Source organism: Desmodus rotundus, chromosome 8 (assembly GCF_022682495.2).
Source record: "Desmodus rotundus isolate HL8 chromosome 8, HLdesRot8A.1, whole genome shotgun sequence".
Taxonomy (NCBI): domain Eukaryota; kingdom Metazoa; phylum Chordata; class Mammalia; order Chiroptera; family Phyllostomidae; genus Desmodus; species Desmodus rotundus.
The window spans coordinates 61,198,184-61,220,826 of record NC_071394.1 but is presented as its reverse complement, the minus strand read 5'-3'; the positions used below and the strand labels follow the sequence as shown (position 1 = coordinate 61,220,826).

The window sequence follows — 22,643 nt, the reverse complement described above, 5'->3', positions numbered from 1 at the left end:
ACATGTCACTATGTAGTTGTCAAGAGTTTAAGATAACTGACAACAGAAAACCAAAAAAGCTAATTTCTGAAGTTTTTTTCTTCTTTTTTTTCATCAAGAACACAAAAGCATTTTTTTTGCTAGACAAATGAAGGTATCCAATTCAGATACTTAAATCATCAATCTTTGTTTTAATTTAAAGTATTATAAAAATTTATATAAAATAAACCATAAGCAGAACACAAAAATAAAACAAGCAGAACTAAGACAGTATACAAAACAGTTCCAATGAATGAAAAATAACAAAAATCTTGTCGACTTGATAGACCTTATTCATCTTTTGTATATATATGTGCTACCCTCTTTCCTAGACTTAAAATAGTGATTTCCATTATACTTAGTTAGGCTGTAAAGTATTATTTTAAAAAAGATTCTCATACTCAATGATTAACAAATATTTGCAAAGTTATCATCAAAATTTTTGTGTATTTAATAAAACTGTAAATCCAGAATACAAAATCTACCTGAAATATAACCAAAGACCACCAAGTTACTTAAATGAGACTCAGTTTCTGAGATGTTATAAAGAGAAAATTTAAATCTTATTTGCATACAAAATTGAATACACAATTTGTCAACATGCTTTTAAAACCAAACCAACCACTGTTCCTGAAAACCTTTCCTACACTATTAAAGTGATAGGGGACTCAAGAGTTGGAAAATTTTAGTTTAAGGTAAACAGTTATAAGCCTAGTAAGTAATGCATATGTTAAAGCTAGTATTTCTCATTCATCTCTGAGAACTACTTCATTTGCAACGTGTTGCTGACAACACCCTGTCTTTTGGTCAAATAAAGGGAAGCAGTCTCTTCACAAGCAAAGAGCCGAATAACCCACTTTCCTGGGCCTGTCGTGTCTAGGACCTCTTGGATCTGTGCAATGCTTTTTGCATTGTAATGGTAAGACTATATATCCCATGATGCCAGAGCTATTATTTCAAGATGAGAAAACTCTAAGGATCACAGACTAGTCCTTGTATTTCACACAGTGTAGCCTCACTGTGCCATATAGTCCCCGAGCACGGACTCAGACTCAGGGTGTTCCATACTATGTGACCTCAGGACAAATAACTTCTCTGGGACTTATTTTCCTCAACGCTTTGGTGAAGCTAAATTGTCACAGAACTATTGTCAAGGTTTAAGTAGAATAATGCATATAAAAATGTAGTCTGAAGCATGGTTAAGTCCTCAAGACATGGTAACCAAATGAATTATTGAGAATAGGGACAGGACAGTTGATTCTGGGCATCACTTATCAAGCTACCTATCTATTAAATATATGTAGTGTATATGGTTTATATATATAATTTGTTATATGTTTTTATTTACTACCTAGTATAGGTTTAGCAAATAAAAGTTGTAAAACCGGATGTATACTTGCAATTTGTCTTTTGTCGAGAGAAGTCTGGAATAAATGAGAGAAAGGAAGAAAGAAAGAGAAACGGGAAAATGGGAAGGCATGGAAGAAAGAATGCACGGAATAAAGAGGAAAGGAATTTAAAAAAAAAACTGTACAGAAGAAAGTGCAGGCCTGAGACAGAACCAAGGATGAGAAAAGACCCGTGCAGATTGCAGGGCTCACGCCAGTTAGGATTTAGAGGCGGGGCGGGGCTCTCCTGCGGCTCGGGTGGTGGCAGCCACACCCCTGTGGGCGGGGCGTGGGGCGGGACTTCCTGTCCCCGCTACGTCTCTGGAAAGAGCGAGCTGCATGTTCTTCCTGCAGCCTGTGAGGCTGACCCCCAGTAGATTAAGGTGAGACCTGCGTTCCTACCATCCCGCGATCCCGCGATCCCGCGATCCCATGTTGGTCCCAGCGGGATGGGTAGTGGGCGGTGCTGCGGGAAGGCGGCAAGGAGAGGAGCAGAGCAGGGGGCGGCACCCGGGGCCTGTGTTGTCCTGAGTCACTGCGACGAGTGACCCCAGGATCAGTACCCATGTTGTGTAGCTGTTTTGCCCCAGCGACCTCACTGCACCCTTGTGGCAGCTTGTGTAGGACGAGCCCCCGCTTTCATTTCACAGATTCCGAGGGAACTCAGGGACTGGACGCAGTCTGGGGTCACCTAGGCACCGTGTAGGTCCCTTTGATGAGAAGTCGCACTTTGGGGACACACAAGTGACAGGGAGGTGCGTGACTCTCACCGCCGGGAGGGCTGGGACCAGGACAGAATCAGTTGGAAATGCTTCAGGCCTTTGGGAAAGGGACGGTGGATCAAATGTGGCCCCTTCTACCAAGAAATGTGGGTGGGAAGGCAAGGCAAGCACATACGTGGCCGAAATGTAAGGAGGGTATCGCTGAGTATCAGAGTCTCTGATCAAGGAATATCCTTCAGACTTAGAACTCAGTTCCCCTGCTCAGGTGATTGAAATTCTATATGCAGGCCACACCCCTCCTCTAGGCTCAAGATCTCTCATGTTGAGCTGCCTCATGGATATGTCCGGTTGGCTTCACGAAGGCCCCTGGTACTCCACTAATTAAACTTGCTCACCACACTTCCTACCCAAATCGTAAACTGCTTTCTGTCATTCCCTGTTATGGTAGATGTCACCTTTATATGTTCAGCTGCCAACATGTGAAATCTGGGCATCATTAAGCTCTTCTGGTCCCGTCATAATCCCAATCCAGGCTGTTACCCAGTGCTCCCAACTTTACCTCCTGAAGCAAATACCTCCTGCACTCCATCCCCACCCCGGCCCCTACAGGTGTAAGCCAACTATCAGGTGTCCTTTGGACTGCTGGGTTGTAAGCCTGAATCCTCGAACTGATCTGCCCACTCTCTACCTCCCCTCCACCCTCCAGTCCATGCTCAGTGCCCACCAGGAAGAGATTCTTCCAGGAGCTCACAACCAAGTCTTACCTCCCAGGCTGCAGCAGGGTGATCCCTGCTCTCCCCCAGCCTTTCCCTCCTGTTTCCCTTGATTTCGTAGTTGTCTTGCTGAGGTCTCAGTCCCCCTTCACTTCCAGGTGTCCTGCAGTTGTGTTAGTTAATGCCTATTCATTTGTCCTTCAGATCTTGGTCTGTTTGCATCCTCAGGGAAACCTTATCTGAGACCCTAGAGCTGGCCAGAGCTCCCTGTTACATACTTATTGCACTTCTCCTTAGCCTTTGTCACATCAGTGATTTTGCAAGTAGTCCAATTGTTTTGATCAATATCTGAGTCCCCACTAGAGAGTCAGTATCAACTGTGATGTAGTGCATAGTATACAATATTCAGCAAATAGTTCTGCATGATGAAAAATACGCTGACTTCTGGGGGAGAATCCCCAGAAGAAAGGGCAGGTTTGCAGCTGGCTGGAAGAATGCTGGTCATTGTTGGTGCTGTTAGGTGGGGAGAGTGGTGGCTGGAGTTAAGCTTTCCTTCTGTTAAGCCTACAGGAGAGGAATGGGAGTAAATAAGAATGACAAAAGAGTTTGGAAGCAGTTCTTGAAGTGGCCTAAGGAGTTACTTAGGTAACTCAAAAAGTGGCTTCCTTTGTAAAGTTTTAAAATATTTATTTCAGGAAGAAAAAAGCAGCTAGCAGAAGCAGCTCAGTGTGTCTGCTATTTGCCTTTTCCTATCTTGTGAGCACCTGGGATGGGGCCTCCTGACAAGTCAAAGTGAAGCTCTGCCAGCTATTTTCAGTTATAAAGGTGTCATAATTTGGGTAGCTTTATAAATGATGCCACATTTCTGACTCTGACAACTTCAGAAGCTTCACTGTCCTAGGTACAGGCTTTAGAATGTGGTCCCGCCAGTGGGGAGTTATTTTAGTCTTCTCTTCAACAGTCAGTGGAAAGCTGGACAGCTCAGAACACCAAAATGTTTTGGGTTTTTTTCCTCTCTGAAACTCAGGGAAAGAAATTTCATTTTTGCTTTATTATTATTTTTTTTTCTTAGTCCTGAAATTTTCTTTCCAGAACTGCCAAGTGCCTCCTCCTTCTGGTATAAAAAGATACACATCTGATAAAATTTGGAATTCATTCCTCTCATCTCCTCTGGCCAGGATCACTAGAGAAGTTAATCTGTCATCTGTTTGAAGTGTCATTTCTTTCCTTGGCTTGTAAAGAGATATTATCCTGTATGCAGTTGGCTTGAGAAATCCCCCCCAACACCTGTACCAAAGGAAAAAATCAGTTTCTGAGCTTAACTGTGCTGCTGCTTCTCAAACAGAAACAAAACTGGCAGGTGAGGGGGCAGTAAAAGCTCTGCCTTTTATGTGTCTTCTGGGCCTTTATTGCCTTTGGCTCAAAATACTCCACATGCCAAAGTGACACATTTAGGGGAGACTTGTTCGGAACCACTTTAGGTGTCCCTGACCTTGAAAATATTTCTGTGTTCTTTCTTCGCCATTCCGTTACAGAACAGACCCAGGGTGGGGGAGTGAACAATATACTATTACCAAAAGGACACCCCCCCTTTTTGTCTGGGGGTTCCCCCCACCTACTAGGTCCACTTTGCCCCCTGCCAGAGGAAAGACGTCTCTCGATTCCAGAGATTGGTGAAAAGGGAAGGAGTTACTTATTTAAAAGTTATACAGACTTAGAGTAATGACTTAATGTCTTCATTAAAATACTAAAGTCCTTTAGAATACCCACAGACGCACACAGTCCTTCCCTCTCCCTCTGCCCTAGTCTGAGGTACCTATCTCAGGAGAAGAAGTAGAAGTCCGTGATTCAGGCTCCCGGCACCATCAGCTGTGTTGCTGCCACATCTCCAGTTAATCCAAAGCCGTGTGGCACCTTCTCATGGCCCACCAGCAAGAGTCCTTTCACCCCTTCCCGGAAAAGTCTCTTCTGCTTCCTAAGCTGCGGGGCAAAAAGTAGCAACTCAAAGTCAAAAGTAGCAACTCAAAGCCACGTGGTCCTGACTCTCCCCAAGCCGGGGGATCCCCTCTTACTCTGCCAAAGCCTCGTGGTCCTCCCCTCATATGGCAGTCATGCCTGGGTTTAAATCCCAGCGCCAATCTTCATCTGCAGCCCCATTTCCAACTCCTATAATCAGTTACACCTGCCAGCATTCCCATATTCTTCCAGGTTTACTGGCTGCTGTAGTAAGTCTGGGCTGCTGTGACCCCATGGCGTGGAGCCAATCATCTCCAAGCTCACGCAGGCACTGTAACCAGGGGAGTTGCCTCCCTGTTACATCTTGGGTGGAAGTCACTCCCATCTTCCTGGCTCAAAGCTTGGCTACAGCTACTTAACATATCTATGAACCAGTTAACGGTAATATATATGTTAAAGGACCATGCCAGAGGTTAGCTGCAAAGCTGTTGCTGTACAAAACAGCTCTCAGTGGCTCTGCTCCATGTGTCCCTTCCCCCAGCTCAGACTTGTGGGGGTGAGGACATCCTATATATATTTTTCTAATATTTCCTGGACACCTTGAGTTCTGGACCCCATTACAAATCCCTATTTGGGGCCCCCCTCTTGGCTGCACCCTGTTACAATTCCCCAAGCCAATGTCATTGTTTTAAATGTGATATGATTTGGGCACTTTGGGAGACACTTTCGTAGAGTATTTTTTCGTTCTGAAAAATGTTTCTACAGTAAAAGTGGAGTAATTTAGGTAGAAATGTTTCTTACTGGATCTACCAGTGAATCTTGAAAAAAAAAATTGAACTCTAGACTCAGGAAAGGGGTGAGAATCCCAAATGAAAGTATTTTGCTAATTGAGATGTTTTTGTGAACTAATGTTTCTGTGATTAAGACTTTTAGAGATTTGTCACTGCTGTGTTCTGATATGTGTTAAATCTGTTTCAAAGATGGCTGATCCCTGGCAGGAATGCATGGAATATGCAGTGACTCTAGCAAGGCGAGCTGGAGAGGTATGAACTACCATCTGGTCACCCACTGCGGCAGTTGTGGGCAGCCGGTGGCCGCTGTGATAAATAAAACATACCTGTTGCTTTTCATTTTACTAAACACTGTAAATGGAGTGAATACTCCAATTTTATGTCACTAACTTTTTGTTATGACAGTTGTGAATCTAAATGGGGTGTAAGATTCTATGCTTCATAACCAGTGAAGGCTTACTGTATAAAACTTGTGCTACGGGATTTGTAAGAATATTGTTTAAGACAGACTGAATGTTTTACACCATTTCTGTATCTCACTTTTTAGTTTGATTTCAAATTACTTATGCTTTTTCTATTTTACAAAAAAACCTCTTTTTAGGTGGTTCGTGAAGCTCTAAAAAATGAAGTGAACATTATGATTAAAAGTTCTCCAGCTGACTTGGTAACTGTGACTGACCAAAAAGTTGAAAAAATGCTTCTCTCTTTCATAAAGGAAAAGTACCCATCACACAGGTATTTCTTGTTTCAGTTTCAAATGATAAAAAGGAAACCTGGTTAGAATCAATATATGAGATAAAAATTTTGATTCTAGATAAAGAAATTGACTTGAGTTGACTTCACCTGAAAAGGAATGTCTTTGGAGGGGGTGGGGTGGCTCCGCAGCCTGAGAATGGAGGTTGAGCAGGAACCAGGGAGGAAGGTCTTGGACATAGTCGCTGTATAGGAGCCATGGCTGCACCGCCACTGGTCACCCCACTCTTGAGTGTGATGCCTCGTTAGCTCACAATTACAGATCCTGGCCAGGAACACCGCCTGCTGAACTCGGGTGATTTGCCTTTGCCCAAGCGGCCAGGGAGCAGCCAAGAGGGGATATTGAGCATCCCTCATATGAAGAAGAGTGTTTGGATGGTGGGAAGCAGATGTGACAAATGTCTGCCATAGGCATGATTTAGAAGTTCAGCTTCATTCTCTGTATTGCAAACTTTTTTATATGGTAACTTTAGGGAATTTGAAAGAAACCACTGAAGTCAGGGCTCTCTCACAGGCACAGGTAGAGCAGAAGTATTGGCATCACTTTAAAGCTTCAGCATTGTCATTCTCTACCCCTTCCTGGTCATTTTAAAGCTCTAGCTAAGTAGCCCTGGCTCAGTAGATTGAGCTCCAGACTGCAAACCACAGAGTCGCTGGTTCAATTCCCAGTCAGGGCACATGCGTAGGTTGTGGGCTAGGTCCCCAGTAAGGGGCACTTGAGAGGCAATCACACATTGATGTTTCTCCCTCCTTCCCCCTCTCTGAAAGTAAATAAAATTAAAAAAGAAAGCTCTAGCTAAATAAATATACTTCCTCTCAATAAAAAGGTGTACGGCTAAGAGATAAAGATCATAATAATGATTGTTAGGACAGTTCATTATTGAAAAAAGGAAAAATATAAAAATGAAAGTAGGAAAGGAAAGAAAACATTGAAATCAAACACCATTTCCAGAATTCACCTAGCATTTATTACATAGTGTGTTTTAGGAAGACAGGTAGATACAGTAATTTGGTGGGCTGTTTGCCTTCTGGTTCACTTTTTTAATGTTCTCTATCTGTTGCTGCGTAGCAAATTATCCTAAACCTTAGCAGCTCTAGAAGACAAACATTTATTATCGCGGTGTTTTATAGGGTCAGGAATATGAGAGTAGCTGAGCCGCAAGGTCTCGTGAAGTTACAGGCAGACTGTCAGTTTGGGCTGCAGCCATCTCAGGTCTCCCCTGGGGCTGAAGGGTCTGTTCCCTTAGGTGATGGTTGGTGCGTCCACCTGCTCCTGGGGGGTCTGCTGGCAGCTTCCCTCAGTTCCTCACCATGTGGGCCTCTCCTCAGAGCAGCTCAGAACAGGGTGGCCAGTCTCCCCCAGGGCATGAATGGGAAAGGGAGTGGGGAAAGAGGAGAGCAGATGAACCACGGTGCCAGTTTGTGAAGGAGTTTGTGCACGAGGCTTGAGGGTTGCATACCAACACTTCTGATTTGTTCTGTTGCTTAGAAATTAGTCACTATATTCAAGTGCACACTCAAGGCCAGGAGCATTAAGCCCTACCTCTGGAAGAGAAGAGGATGAGAGAACTGGGGGCATATTTTTATTTATTCATTTATTTTAAAGATTTTATTTATTTCAGAAAGAGGGGAAGGGAGGGAGAGAGAGAGAAACATCAACGTGTGGTTGCCTCTTGCACACCCCCACTGGGCACCCGCCCCCAACGCAGTCAAGTGCCCTGACCCGGAATCTAACCTGTGACCTTTTGGTTCCCAGGCTGGCACTCAGTCCACTGAGCTGGACTAGCTGGGAATAGGAGCATATTTTTAAAACCACCACATTCCCTGCTAAGTTCTCATCTACCACCAGCGCTCTGTTCATGCGTGTGTGCGCTTGTGCCTGTGCATCGCATTGTAGGGTTTTCAGTTCTACTTTTCCCATGACTTTGCTCTGGGGAAGGTATAGCCTTCCCACACTCATCATTATGAATGAAAAAAGAGCAACGACAGAAAAGTGTGGTGTGTAGACTTTCGTTATGTTTTCTAGTAGACTGCTGCTAAGGAAATGTTGAGCTTGAAACTCGTTGAAAGCAGTGTAAGGAGTCACTCTTGCTTTTAGTTTCATTGGTGAGGAATCTGTGGCCGCCGGGGAGAAAAGTGTCTTAACTGACAACCCCACGTGGATCATTGACCCTATTGATGGAACAACTAACTTTGTACATAGGTACGTTTTTAAATTTTTATGTCGTAATTACTGTGTATATATGAACTGAATGGATCTTTTGAGTGCTCTGTTCACAAGCATACATACTTTAGAAAAATGTGTAATTTATAGAGTAAAAGATGCTCTATAGAGTAAAAGATGAGAATTTTCATCCGATGTGGTGATGGAACATTGCTGTTGCGGCTTATGAGACGCAGTGCCCTGTCCATCTTTCTTTTCGCGCTGTGGGAGTCAGGCAAAAATATAAGCAAGCACCATTGCTGCTTTGAGATCAGTTATAGCGTTCATGGGATTGATACTGGAGGTTCGTTCCAGGAGAAAAAACTTAAAAGGATCTTGAATTTTAATAGCAAGACTTAGGCTGAATCTGGGTGCTTGTCTATAGGCTTTGCGACCTGGGGCAAGTTTCTTAATCTTTCTAAGCCTCAGTTGTTTTTTTTAGTTATCTATAAAATGATCATATTCATGGTACCTGCCCAATAGCATTGTGGGGACTCAGTGAGCAGTGCGTTTCCATAAGGACACAGTACAGTGCTGGCGCACGGTAAGTGTATAGAAGAGAGCCTGTTGGAATTGCCAGCGGGGGTTCGAACGCCAGCCTCGTTTGCTGGGATTGCACAGATGTTGTATTTGAAGTTGCCCTGTAGCTGTGCATGTCTTTAGTGACACAGAATTGACAGAGTCTCTAACGCGAGGGCCTAGACTCTGTGTGAGGGATGAGAACGTGGAAGGATGCTCATTTGTAACAGAGAAAGGATTGCAATGCAATACATATAGTATGTTAAAATGAAAACTATTAAATATTTCTAAATATTTTTATTTTTAGTAGTTATATTGAACCCATTTTGTCTATTTTCTTTATCTTGATTCTCTTCTGAGTCAGAAATTATGTCTTCAAACTGTAATGCGGCCATGGCAATACCTGTGGCTAACAGTTTACCTTTCAGATACAAAGCTCCACATTGTGTGTTTGAGTTAAGAAAAGTAACAATTTATTTTGTATAATTCATGCCTAAGTTTATAGGTCCATGCTAGGGGAGAAATGACCAAAGCAAAGAAACTTTTTAACCAATTAAAAATCTCTTTTAAAATGTTTTATTTTTTGAAGAAAGATTTTTTTTTACATTGTTACTATATTTGTGGTATTTGACACTCAAAAAATATAAAATGGTGTGCAGTATGAAGTGGCCTCCCACTTCTGTCCCATTTTTCAGGACCCATCTCTGAAGGTGAGAAGCGTTTCAGGTTTCTTGTGACACCTCTCAGAGATGCTTCCTGTAGACGTGAGTTTCCTGTGTGTGACCCGCATGTACGACTCCCCCACCTCTGCCATTTACACAGAGGGTTGTATACTGTACATACTGTTCTGGGGGAGAAGAGATGAGACTTTACATGAAAAATTTTATAAGCAATCATATCATGGAAAAAACACGTTTATTGAAAATAAGTCCTATCCTGGTAAATTTGTATGTGTTTTTTTTTTTTAAGATTTCCTTTTGTTGCTGTTTCAATCGGCTTTGTTGTCAATAAAAAGGTATGCTGTTTAAATTTATGGTTGGTAAAATGCCTTGCTGTCATTTTCTGAGAAAAAGTAAATACATCTCCATAATAGTTTAGATTTGTCTCTATATTCAATTTATACAGCTGCATTATTCTGAAATAAGCTACAGGAGTATTAAAATTATGATGATACTTTTCCATTGAATAAAAGTTAATGCTTTTTTGAGAAGCAAGAGTTATAAGGAAGAAATAAATACACAGAAGGAACTGAACTACACGTCTGTATGTAATCACTGTTATATATGTGATAGAGTCCGGTGCATGAAGAGCTGGCACATGACCTACGGTGGTTAATGGCAGAGGTGAGATCTGAGCTAGGAATGCTTTAGCAGTTGTCAGTGAAAGGCTAGGAAGTGGTAGGGGCCAGGGCACACGTGGAAGATACTGAGTGTTCAAGAGCCCAAATACTTGCTGTATGTAAACACAGTAGAACAAAATTTGTAGCTATTGCGTTGCCTTGCTATTTGGCTATTTGATTGATCAAACAATGAATGATGTCTACCATCATCTTATGTACTTTTCTTTAAGGAGTTTGTGATGTATTTGATCAGTGTGTACAGAAGAGAGTTAAGAAGTCTCTGAAAATGGAAACATAAATTAGTGCAAATGAAATTAGCTGTGGGTTGTGGTCATCAGTGAGAATGTGCGAAGGAGCTAAGTGAGCGTTTAGCATATACTCAGCCTGGCACTGTGTGTGGTCCCTGCCACTGAGCTCCCAGTTAGTGCAAAAGTGAGATGTGTGAACAGATACAGTCATACGTGGTAGACTAGGAAAAACGAACCCTGAGAGCAGAAGAGGGTGGAACCAGTTCGCCATGAGTAGTTTGGGAGATTTTCCTAAAGAAGGGTTGAATTAACCCCATTGTGTGGTTTGGGCTTCACAAATAAAGAAGAAAAGGAACACATTTCAATCACAAAGAAAAGCCTGGAGAAGAGCGTGAGGTGTGTGGAAGGGGTGAGATGGTTGTCACAAGTGAGGCCCTCAAGTGGCAGGAACAGGGCAATGAGAGAAGTTGGTGGTGGTCCTGTTGTGAGATTGTGGCCTGTCTGCACCACAGCATTGAGTTTTGTTTTTAGGCAGTGGAAACCAGTAGAGGTTTTTAAGTGCACAGTGACAGGTATTTCCAGCCTTGTTGTGATTATATTGGAGGGGCTGGTGATTCTGAACTGAGATGCTGCAGTGAGAATCGCCGAGGAAATGCCAGAATCAGGAAGTGTTTTCAAGATAAAATTTGAAGGAGGAGAATGGGGAAGGAGTTAGGCGTGACCAGGCATAACCTCTTTGGTTGAGGTTTTTATGAGATGAGGTTCTTCACTGTGATGATGGAGTTGATGACCCACACTTCCAGGTGGTAGTTGATGTGTAGGCTGGAAAGAACCAACCTAGAGGACTACATATAGAGAGCTAAAGGGCAGTGGAAAAATAAAAAATCCTAAGGTGCACAACTTTTAAAGGTTAAGCAGAAAAAGAAGGTCCTAAAACAACTGACAGCAAGACAGGTTAGTGAGTGAGGTAGGGGGACAGAGGGTCCTGCCAGAGACACAGAGCTACTGGATTAATAAATGTGGAAGAAGCCTTGGTGATGGTGGCAGTCTCCAGTTCTTCAGAGAAGGTACTTGGCCCATAAGAGTTCATTGGTGATCACTGGCAATCTTTCAGAAGCCAAAATGTAGTGGATTAAAGGAGAAAGGGAGATGCAAAGTGTGGACTACTCTTTGGCAGTGAAGGGAAAAGAAATAACATTTTGAAGACTTTGTAAGAGAGGGAGAGTCTGTTGAGAAGGTGTCAGAATCGATATTGCAGAGACCAGATATCAGTAGGAAGCAGCTTTTCCAAGAAGTATGAGAGGGGAGGAATCGTACTCATGAGGAAGGATTCACCCTAGAAAATAGGAAGGTTCTGTCCTCATCTGAGTGAGAGGGAGGAGGTCAAGGTGGGTGCTCCGAGGCTTATAAATGGATGAGAGTCAGGAATTCAAGTCTAATGACTTCTCTGATTAATCTAGAAGTTAGTATTTTAAGTATCCCACTGTGTAGCCATTTGAAAACATTGTTTGTCAGTATACCAGATTTTCTTGTTACTTTCTTAGAATAAGTATTGATTTCACAGTGAAAAATACCCAGGTTTGGTAAAGGAAAGTGGTTTTCCATCTGCAGATAGAATTTGGAGTTGTCTACAGCTGTGTGGAGGACAAGATGTACACAGGCAGGAGGGGGAAAGGCGCCTTCTGCAACGGTCAGAAACTGCAGGTTTCACAGCAGGAAGGTAGGTTTATCCTCTCATTTTGGGTGTGATTGATATTATGTACCCATATTTTGTTGTTTTTGAATGTTAACCTATGGGATTTTCCAAGTGTTAGGTAATTCGTAAATTGTGTTTATTTTCTCTTTGCTTTTTTTCCCCCAGCTGGAGTTTGAAGGTAGTAGTGTTAGACTGGAAGCTGGTGGAGTTGAGCGAACCACTCTTGGGGCATCGGTGCCAAGGGTGGGGGACAGAGAGTTCCTGCCTATTATTTCAGGCACTGCATCCCAAAATTCTTTGTAGAATCCCTCTGATCTGATGCCATCGAGACTACTTATTAGATAGTAAATCAGGGAAAAATGTGTTAAATTTGGGAAAATTAAAAATGATGCCTATACATTTTTGTATGAGCTTGATGATGGAAATTTTAAGTCTTCTTTCTGTGTGATACCTGATTGAGTTTTTGAGTCATCACCTTTCTTCCATAAACCATGTCCAACGTTTTCCAGTTTGTATATTAGATCCTTTTAAATGCAGCTGGTACTTAAAGATACTTGCAAAATAATCTAAATTCAGAATCCTCCCATACTATCATATTTTTTTCTCCTCAAACACTTAATCTGAGAACATATTTTTATTTTCTTTTTTAAAAAAAGATTCTATTTATTCATTTTTAGAGAGAGGGAGAGGGAGTGAGGAAGAGAGGAAGAGAAATATTGATGGGTTGCCTCTCACATGCCGTTGGGGACCTGGCCCACAACCCAGGCACATGCTCTGACTAGGAATCAAACCAGTGGCCTTTCAGTTCGCAGGATGACGCCCAATCCATTGCACTGCACTGGTCAGGGCACATTTTCTTTACATGGAACTCTAAGACCCCAAAGATTGGAGTATGCATCCTGATTTTCAAGATGTTAACATGTGAAAAAATATGCATCTCAGAATTGAAGGACTGTGTCCTACAAACAACTTTCCCTTTTTATAATTATTCTTTTGCTTTCCATAATATTTAATAAAATTGTATGATTATTAGAAATTCAGCTGTGATAGACATGTTTAGAACAAGCTATGAGCATACTCCTCAGCTGTTGGAGCACGGTGTGTGGGGTCCGCTCGCCTGTGACCGGGTGTTGAGTTGTCCTGAATTCAGACAGTCTCAAAGAGGGAATGGCAAGCTTTGGCAATCTGTGAAATTAGTAAACAGGGCAGATAAGAGAGCTTCCATTTCTAACTTGTTTAATTTCAAATCTATATATAAATTATTTATTGAATTTAACTCCTAAATTCTGTGTTTTAAATATTTAAGGTATTTGCTAATTTCTCACTGAAGGTATTCTGTATGCAGGCAAATTAGTTATATTCTGCATATTTTGGGGATGGTTTAAAAGCTAGACTCTTATAAAATGACCACTGAGAAATAATAAATTTATCAGTATTTTAATATTTAAAGACCTAGAAGTAAACAAATGTGATACAACTAGGAAGCGGTGAGATGAGATTGTCCTGTTTTATTCTGAATTACAAGTGTCAATTTCTTTTTTTTTTTTTTACCAGAATTCTTATCATTAAACTCTAATGATTATTGGAAACATTTTCTTTTAGATATTACCAAGTCACTGCTGGTCACAGAGTTGGGCTCTTGCAGAACGCCAGAGACTGTAAGAACAGTTCTTTCTAACATGGAAAAGCTTCTTTGCATCCCTATTCATGGGTAAGCTCTATTCATTCCCCTCAAGAGTTCCAGATAATTTAATACATTAAGGAATAGTTTTCTTTTACAAGTGAAAGTTTTTATTAATTGACATGGGAGCAGTACTGTAATTCCAATTTTCTAATGTAATTTGAAAATAATTTCAAATTGAACAAAATTTTCAAAAATAATGTAAAAAATAGTATATCCTTTGCGCAGATTGACCTATTAATAATATTTTACCCCATTTGTTTGTACTTTTACTCTTCCCTCTGTGTGTGCGTGTGTCCATGCATACCTTTTACCTCCATGAACTATCTTAAGGTAAATTACTTACACCATAGTTCTTAATCCCTAAGTACTTCAGTTTGTTACTTGTTAAGAGCAGGGATATTCTCTTCCACACACACAGTGCACTACTGAGTTTATAAACTTGTTCTCTAATCTACCATCCAAGTTCACTGTGGTCAATTGATTCAATAACGTCCTTCGTAGTGTTTTCCTTCCTCCAAGGCAAGATCCAGGCTCCAGCCATTTAGCCATCCTATCTCTTTAGCCACCTTTACTTTGTAAGTTTTTTAAAAAGATTTTATTTATTTATTTTTAGAGAGAGGGGAAGGGAAGGAGAAAGAGAGGGAGAAAACATCAATGTGCAAAACATTGATCAGTTGCCTCTCGCACACCCCAAATGGGGAGCCTGGCCTGCAACCCAGGCATGTGCCCTTGACTGAGACTCGAACTAGCGACCGTTTGGTTTGTGGGACGATGCCTAACCTACTGAGCCACACCAGTCGGGGCACTTTGAATGTTGTTTTTGAGAAATCTGATGCCAATCAAATTTTGTCCTTGGCTTTTAAATTATTTCATGATTTAATGGAACCTCTGAGAATTGGTTTTCCTTTTAATCTTTGATGTCATTGTTTTACAAGTATATATTTTGGATTTGCTCATTCTCAGATAGTTTTCTCCTTGAACATGTAGATTCATGTCTTTTTTTTTCAAGTCTTCCTGAATTATAGTTTTAAATACTAGTTCAAGCCTGTTTTCATTTTCTTCTTCAGAGACACCAGGAGGCAAGTTCAGTCTCTTCTGTGTCTTCCATTTTAGCCACTTTCTCTCTGACTCTTTTGACTTGTTTTTTTTCTTTTCCTTATGGCCCTTTATTAGGTTTTTACTTGTACCAGTGCTATTAGGGCCTGTCATGAAATGTAGTCTTCATTCCTCATGTCATTTTGTCTTTGTGCCCCACTTTCTTTGCTGAGTTCAATCTCATCTCATTTTATTTCTTCCTGTATTTTTTTCCCCTCTCTCTCTCTGTTTAGTTCTTGTATTTCTGATTTTAACATTTCCCCCTCCCCACCCTTATTCACACCTATTTGTTTGGGGATATTTAATTCAGATTGGGTTGATTTCAGCTTCAGTTTTCTTCAACTTTATTATTGATTTTTCTGGGGGAGACTTTATCAGCAAAAGCCCAAAGCATTTATTAGCAATGTCCAGTGTTTTGTAGCAGTTTTATGTGGATTTGGCCTCCCGTTTTACATTTCTGTTTATAATGGGACCAGGTTCCTGGTTTCAGATTTCCTCATTCTGTCCGTTCTGCCCTGCTGTGCATTTTCGTTTATGAATATCTATTGGGGGGAGCTGTTGGCATGTCTTGTTTCTTTTTCATTTCTGCAAGGTTCTTAATTTCTCTTTCTTAGTTCCTACTTTTTCTTTACTTCTTTGTTTCCAAGAGGTACCACCTCTTTTACTGAGGTATAATTGACATATAGCATTATATCAGTCTCAGGTGTACCATGTAATGATTTGATATTTGTATATATTGCAAAATAATCACCCCAATAAGTCTAGTTAACATCCATCATTACACATACTTACAAAATATTTTTCTTGTGATAAGAACTTTTTAAGATTTACTCAACTTTCAAGTATGCAGCATAGTATTGTTAACTATAGTCACAGTGCCGTACATCACATCTCCAGGATTTATTTATTTTATAACTGGAAATTTGTACCTTTGACTTCCTTCACCATTTCACCTACCCTCCACTCCTGCCTCTGGCGACCATCTCTCCATTCTCTGTTTCTGTGAGCTTGGTGTGGTTTTTTTGGTTTCCCATATACACACATAGGTGGAATAACCTCTGCTGTCCGACCTGACTCTCCTGGAGAAGCATAGCATCCCTGCGCTGCCACGTCAGTCTCTGGGTGTTTCCCAGCCCCTTTGTTGCTGTAGCTGGGCTGTGAAGTACGAGATACTGGTCTGTGTCCACTGTCCCACTTTCTCTTTTATAGGCTGGTTTGTGCATTCCCCCTACGTCTGCTGCTCCCGTCTGCTGTCCCCAGCTTTCTGTACCTGCAGGCTGGCAGTGCTATGTTAGAGTCCTCTTCCTTGTTTTCCCTCTATCAGAAGTGGTTTGAGAATTCATGTTTTCTGATTGCTAGACTCACTGAAGGAATGGGTCTTAGGGGTTTTATTTGTCCTCGTTGATTTTTTTTTTAATTTTAATTTTTCATCCTCACCCAAGGACATGCCTATTGATTTTAGAGAGAGGGGAAGGAAGGGAGATAGAGAGGGAGAGAAACATCGATGTGAGAGAGAAACATCAGTTGGTTGCCTCTCTTATGCACCCCTACCCAGGAGAAACACAGAACCTAGGCATGCGCCTTGATTGGGAATTGACCTTTCAGTTTACCAGATGATGCTCCAACCAACTGAGCCACCTGGTCAGGGTTTTATTTTATTTTTATTTGGGGGAAGGTAGTAAAGGTTTTAACATCATAATGACACTGTTATTCTTCAGATTCAGAGTTGTTCTATAAGTTTGCTTGAAAGTTTTGTAAGCAAAGAAATTAAAAACCAATAGTAAACACTTATATACATTTATGCTTAAATTTTCAAGAAAACTAGAGGTTGCAGGTCATTAACTTTAATATAGTTAATGGCTACATTAAATATCATTTCTCTGACATTTACTGTAGTTGTCTGCTTGAAAAATAATAATAATAATAAAGCTGTTGAATAACCACAGATTTTTGTGATTTTAATTTACTACCAATTCTGTTTTTTCTGAAAAAATCACCACTGAGTTGTAAGACTCTTTGATCTGATTAAAAAACCTCTAATAATCCAGCCTTATTTGTAGGTGAGTTGACCAAGGTTCAGGGAGGTAAAGTGACTGCCCAGGAACACACAGCCGGATGGAGATGTGGCTAGGACCTGGCTTCTGGGCCATTTCTCTTTTTCCAATATTAAGTTTCTCTCTTAGGAGTTCGTACAGTCAGTGTATAGCATGGCCACTGTGCGGACTCTGATTCTAGGCTGTGAATCTGTGATCTACGCAGTATGCAGGGAAGTGAGAGGGTGGCTGTCAGGTAGCTATGGAACCTCCCAGAAGGAGGTCCAGAGGGAGGTTCCGGAAGCCTGAGCCAGGGCGCCAACTGAAGCAGGACTTAACGGTGGGCTGTGGAACGCTTATGCTGAGCAGGAAAGAGCTGCCAGTGCTTCATACCTTTAACTTTTCATTGTTCCATTGCCAGAAGTAAAACAGGAACAGTGACCTTTTATTTCTGGGATTTTCTCAAAAGTATAACTGGGAAAGTATTACCAAGGAGAAGTACAGATGTACTGATTTCTTTCTATGAACTTCCACATTCAGCTGATTCTCTAGTTTTTCAATGTGAACTGAGAAGCATTAATTATAACCAAAAAAAAAATCAAGAGAGTTATGATTTTTGAATGAATGCCTTAAAATAAGTAGAAATAGTCTATTAGTTTCCAAGTTAGGGAAGGACATTTATGAGGCAAAGTAGATCATTATGGGTCCATTTCCTTTTAAGTTCTGGGGACTCGGCATAGGTGAAATGCACTGTGTCTGTTTTCTTATGTAATATTTTCTGGTATCGTGGTTTAGGGAATAATTTCACCAGAACCATAGCTTCCTCTCTACTGAGGGCCTTTTATTGGGTTGGCCAAAAAGTTTGTTTGTTTTTTTCCCATGCAATAGCTCTAGTAGTGCTTAGTTGTCTGGAACTTCATTCAAAGCAATTTTGTTAAGATTGTACTGTGGCAGCTGTCATATCAGCATTCATTTTAAAAATAAAACATCAAAATTGGTGAATTTTTGTGCAGCCATTTTAACATTGAAGATGGAAGAAGATGCACAGCATTCTCAGCACACTGTGCTTTATTAGTTCAAGAAAAGTAAAAACACAACTGAAATGCCAAAAAGGATGTGTGCAGTGTGTGGAGAAGGTGCTGTGATAGATAGAACATGTCAAAAGTGGTTTGTGAAGTTGCATGCTGGAGATTTCTAGCTGGACAATGCTCCACGGTCGGGTAGACCAGTTGAAGTTGATAGCAATCAAATCGAGACATTAAATGAGAATAATCAATGTCCTACCACGCAGGAGCTAGCCAACATACTAAAAATATCCAGTTCAATAAATTTATTGGTGAAAATGAAATATGTGTCTTTTATTTTACTGACAAAAACATTCAGGCTTTTCAGCCAACCCAATAGATATTATATTAGGCACTCTGCTAGGTGCTTTACATAATTTATAATCATTACAACAGTGAACCAAGGCAGGTGATATCCCCATTTTGATGACAAAAAGCTACAATTTGAAGAATAAAGTTTTTTCCAAATTACAGCTTTTAAACAGCTGAGCAGGGAGCAAACTCAAATCTTTGTAATACGAAAGATAGTCCTTTTTACATTGTTTTGACAAACATGATTATATATACATGCATGCCAAGATAGTAGAATTTAGGTCTTTTTTCAGCTTTTCTCCCCTGAAAATATCATTATTTTAATGTTTATCTTATGAAATCATTTTGTGAGGATTAATTTTGTCATATAGTACACCATGATTATTAGATTTTATGTATTTTCATTTTAAAGTTAGAAATGACCTTTTTTTATGTGCATCCTCTAGATGTGTTCAGATGATCTCAGTCAACACTTAAAATGAACTGACATTAAGGAGGAATACTTATTTGAAAGAATTCTTTTTTCCAATCTTGTTTTTAAATGCTATTTGTTAGGATCCGAGGTGTCGGAACGGCAGCTGTCAATATGTGCCTTGTGGCCAGTGGAGCTGCCGATGCGTATTACGAGATGGGTATTCACTGCTGGGACATGGCCGGAGCTGGCATCATTGTCACCGAAGCCGGTGGGGTACTGATGGATGTGACAGGTAGCGTGATGTGGTAGTGAAGCATTTCTTCTCTCTTCTGTTGGACTTTCCTCCACATGTGGCTCTTGTCTTTCAATGTTTGGATATGTGTTATACTCTTAAGGACAAAACAAGATGTGGTTTTCTCCAAAATCGAAATAAACATTTTAGGGTACAGACAAGTATAAGATGCTAAGGGTAATGTGGGATTCCTAATGACAAATGGCTAAGCCTCTTCAATTGTGAGTAGCAAGAGCTCTGGACAGGCTGTAGAAAAAGTCTAGAAGGTCAATGAACCTGAAGATTGTACCAACAACTCCCAGTGGTGACCGGGTGATAGCTGATGACTGACCTCTGCTCGGTCACTTTCTGCCTCAGGCCTGCAGAGGTTAAATGCTTCAAACTGGTGGTGCCATTTTTAAAAGTCAGGAGAACCTGGGTTAAAAATTCACCAGTGTCTGGGGAAGAGTGACAAAGAAGTCAGGAAATGGGAGGAGAGAAGTATGAAAACACCCTGCCCGTATTTCCTGTTTACAGACTCCCAAACATTACGGAGGTCATCAGAGTAATAAAAGTGTACAAAGGGAAAACAGAAAAATGACATTTTTCAGACCGGTATGATTGAGACTCACCCCTAACTGGTTTTTAAAAAAAGATGCCTAGAATGTTGCCAAAGCTTAAAAATTATGGTTATGTGAAAGGGTAGCTTTTTGAAAAGATAACCACCATGTTATGATTGACCATAGTGTCTATTGGCTGTTTGAGTTCTATAGGAATAGTTTTAATACAGAGTGTAACTATTGTCCATGTTTGGTTGATTTCAGGTGGACCGTTTGACCTGATGTCACGGAGAATAATTGCTGCAAGCAGTAAAACCTTAGCAGAGAGAATAGCCAGAGAAATTCAGGTAGTGCCTTTTCAAAGAGACGATGAAGATTGATTCTAACACCCTCACGTGCTCAGCCATGGTTGCTGCCTCTCCCCAAATTTACTGCCACACCGATGGCGTCACAAAATTTAGGACATCATTTCAGTCCTATAATCTGATTGGTTTAAATTGTTTTTGATGTCTGTTTTAAAATTCCATGTGTAAGAATGTACTTTGGGAGAAACACACCGGCAGGTGATGAGATGCGGGCATCACATCCACTGACATAGTCAATGAATAATTTAGAGTTTCTGAGTCTGTGAGCTTCTGAAATTCTGACTTGCTGTTTATGTACATAAACATTCTTAATTAGAAAAATCATCTTTCTGGAAAAAATTCTCTTTAGATTCAGAAGACAAAACATTGAATTTTTAAAAAGTATGATGAGTACTTCCTTGACCTGGGTTTCTTTCTTCTCAGAGAACTTTGTTTTTTGCATCAGTGTGCAGGGAGCGCCAAGCACAGGACCCGTCAGATGGTCGGCATTGAAACCATGAGTATTTTGAGGGTAGCAATTCCAAGTTTATAACAGATACACAAAGTAAAGAGCTCACCATTCTGTATTTTTACTTCAGGTTTTGAAGTAAACATTATCTAGACATACTTTTTATATTTCACATTACCATTTGACATTTTATTCCATACCATTTCATTACCTTACCACCAGGTGGCGTTCATTACTGTGGGCATTTCTGCAGCGAGTGTATTCTCCAGGACGCTGCGCTTTGGTATTTATGTGGATTCCTTTACAGTCACTGTGTTCAGCGATTGGTTGAGCCCAAGAAACCTAGAACTTGGCAGATACATGAAAGTGATAATACTGAACTGTTTGTTTCTTCTCAAACTCCTTGTTTCACATCTTTGTCACCAGTTTCTGTTCAGCTTCTAAATGTTCCTCACTAGTCTTTGACGTATCAAACTCAAAAAGAGAATTTTTCTGGCTCAGAGATACTTTTAAAGATTAATTTATTGTCCTTGGCATGTGAACAGACTGTTAGGTTTTGTTATCGACTTACGTGAACCTTGTCTTTGAGGAAACGTCTCAGTGCTTCTATAAAGATTTTAAGGAAGGGGTTATCTTTCTATTGTGTACTTCTGATACATTAAATGTGTATGATATTAAGATTTCAGTATTACAGCTATGCATTTGTGTTGTTGGTCCTGTGTACTAAAGCATCTCATACTGTATTCTAAGACCGGTTGTTTTTGTAATCGAATATATTTTACTTAAGACAATCCTGAATCACATTTTAAATAAAAAGTATAATTGAAATTTTCATTAAGATTTATAGTTTAAATTACTTTTTTGTTTATTCTTTTTATTAACTTATAAAACATTTCCTTTGATAAAAAGTGTCATTAAACATTTAGCAGTTGTTGAGCACAATACCAGGCATTATACTGAGCACTTGATGCCCATGATCATGTTTAACCCCCACAGTAACCACAGGAGAGGTTATCATCCTCATTTTATGAGGCACATAGATGTTATTTAATGAGTCCACTTTCCCTGCTTAAGGTAACAAATAGCGGTGGAACTCATATAGAAAGAGAGACAGCTGGAATCCACAGTCTTAACCCACCACACAGTGGTCCTCACCTTGGCTGCATAAGGGATTCACCTGAGGCTTTTGAACATCCATTTACTGTGTCCCACCTGAGGGAATCTAATTTATGCAGTCTGCCGTGTGGCCTGGCCATCTGTACTTTTATAAGGTGTTCCAGGTGATTTTGTGGATAGCTAGGTTTGAGAACCATTCGCTTACACTGTACTGCTTCCCAGAAGCACCTGATTTCTTACAAATGCCCTACTCACCCATCCACCCCTTTGCCCACCAACACAGACCTCAGAGGGTTTCACCATATATTTTGGTGTCTTAAAATTGAAATGTGATTTTGAGTCATCCGTTTGCCAATGAGCCTCATTTGAAAACTACTGTACTAACCTATTTTATTTCCACAAATGACCACTAGATGGCAAACTACACATGGGAATCATCTTAGGAGTTTTATCTCAGAACATTATTTTTCCTTCAAATAACCTCATTAGTCAGTACTCCAGTTTAATGCTCTAGTATTAAAACCAGGGTAGTTTTCTCATAAATTGAATTAATCTGGATTGTGAGTCAACTCATGTTCCCTCTAGCAGAGCCATAGATACCCTTTGTACACTGTGGCCTAGAGTTAAGTCATCTTCCAGCTTTAGCTTTAAAAAGGGGTTTATTAATCATAAACATAAATAAAACATTTTATCTTTATGACAAAAATATTTGTCATAAACATACTTGAGAACACCTTTCTACCAACAGATTCCATGTCCCTGTCCAAATAATTGACCCGTTCTTAGTATTTACTGATGTCCTGTTTACCTTTCTCAGGGAGCTGGTTGTATCTCCAGCCCTGCAAGGCAGGGGTGTGTAGTTAGTATTATATGCCTGATTTTCCTTTTTCTTGGAAACTAGTTGCTGGGATAATGGAGGAATGGTGGTGAGAAA

At 40.5% G+C, this 22,643-nt stretch overlaps 1 protein-coding gene across 2 annotated transcripts; it reads left to right on the top strand.

The window, feature by feature from the left end:
• Positions 1-1,700: 1,700 nt before the first annotated feature.
• Positions 1,701-21,427, top strand: IMPA1 (inositol monophosphatase 1). Of its 2 annotated transcripts, none has more exons than XM_024578317.3 (9): positions 1,701-1,789; positions 5,778-5,840; positions 6,190-6,323; positions 8,440-8,544; positions 10,033-10,078; positions 12,262-12,370; positions 13,949-14,057; positions 19,090-19,241; positions 20,045-21,427. In XM_024578317.3, exons 2-9 carry the CDS (start codon positions 5,778-5,780, stop codon positions 20,158-20,160), a joined length of 834 nt encoding a protein of 277 aa, XP_024434085.1. In that variant the 5' UTR covers positions 1,701-1,789; the 3' UTR covers positions 20,161-21,427. The 2 variants fall into 2 exon arrangements, with proteins under 2 accessions (XP_024434085.1, XP_045042075.1); XM_045186140.3 differs by lacking the exon at positions 1,701-1,789 and adding an exon at positions 2,142-2,161.
• Positions 21,428-22,643: the final 1,216 nt, after the last annotated feature.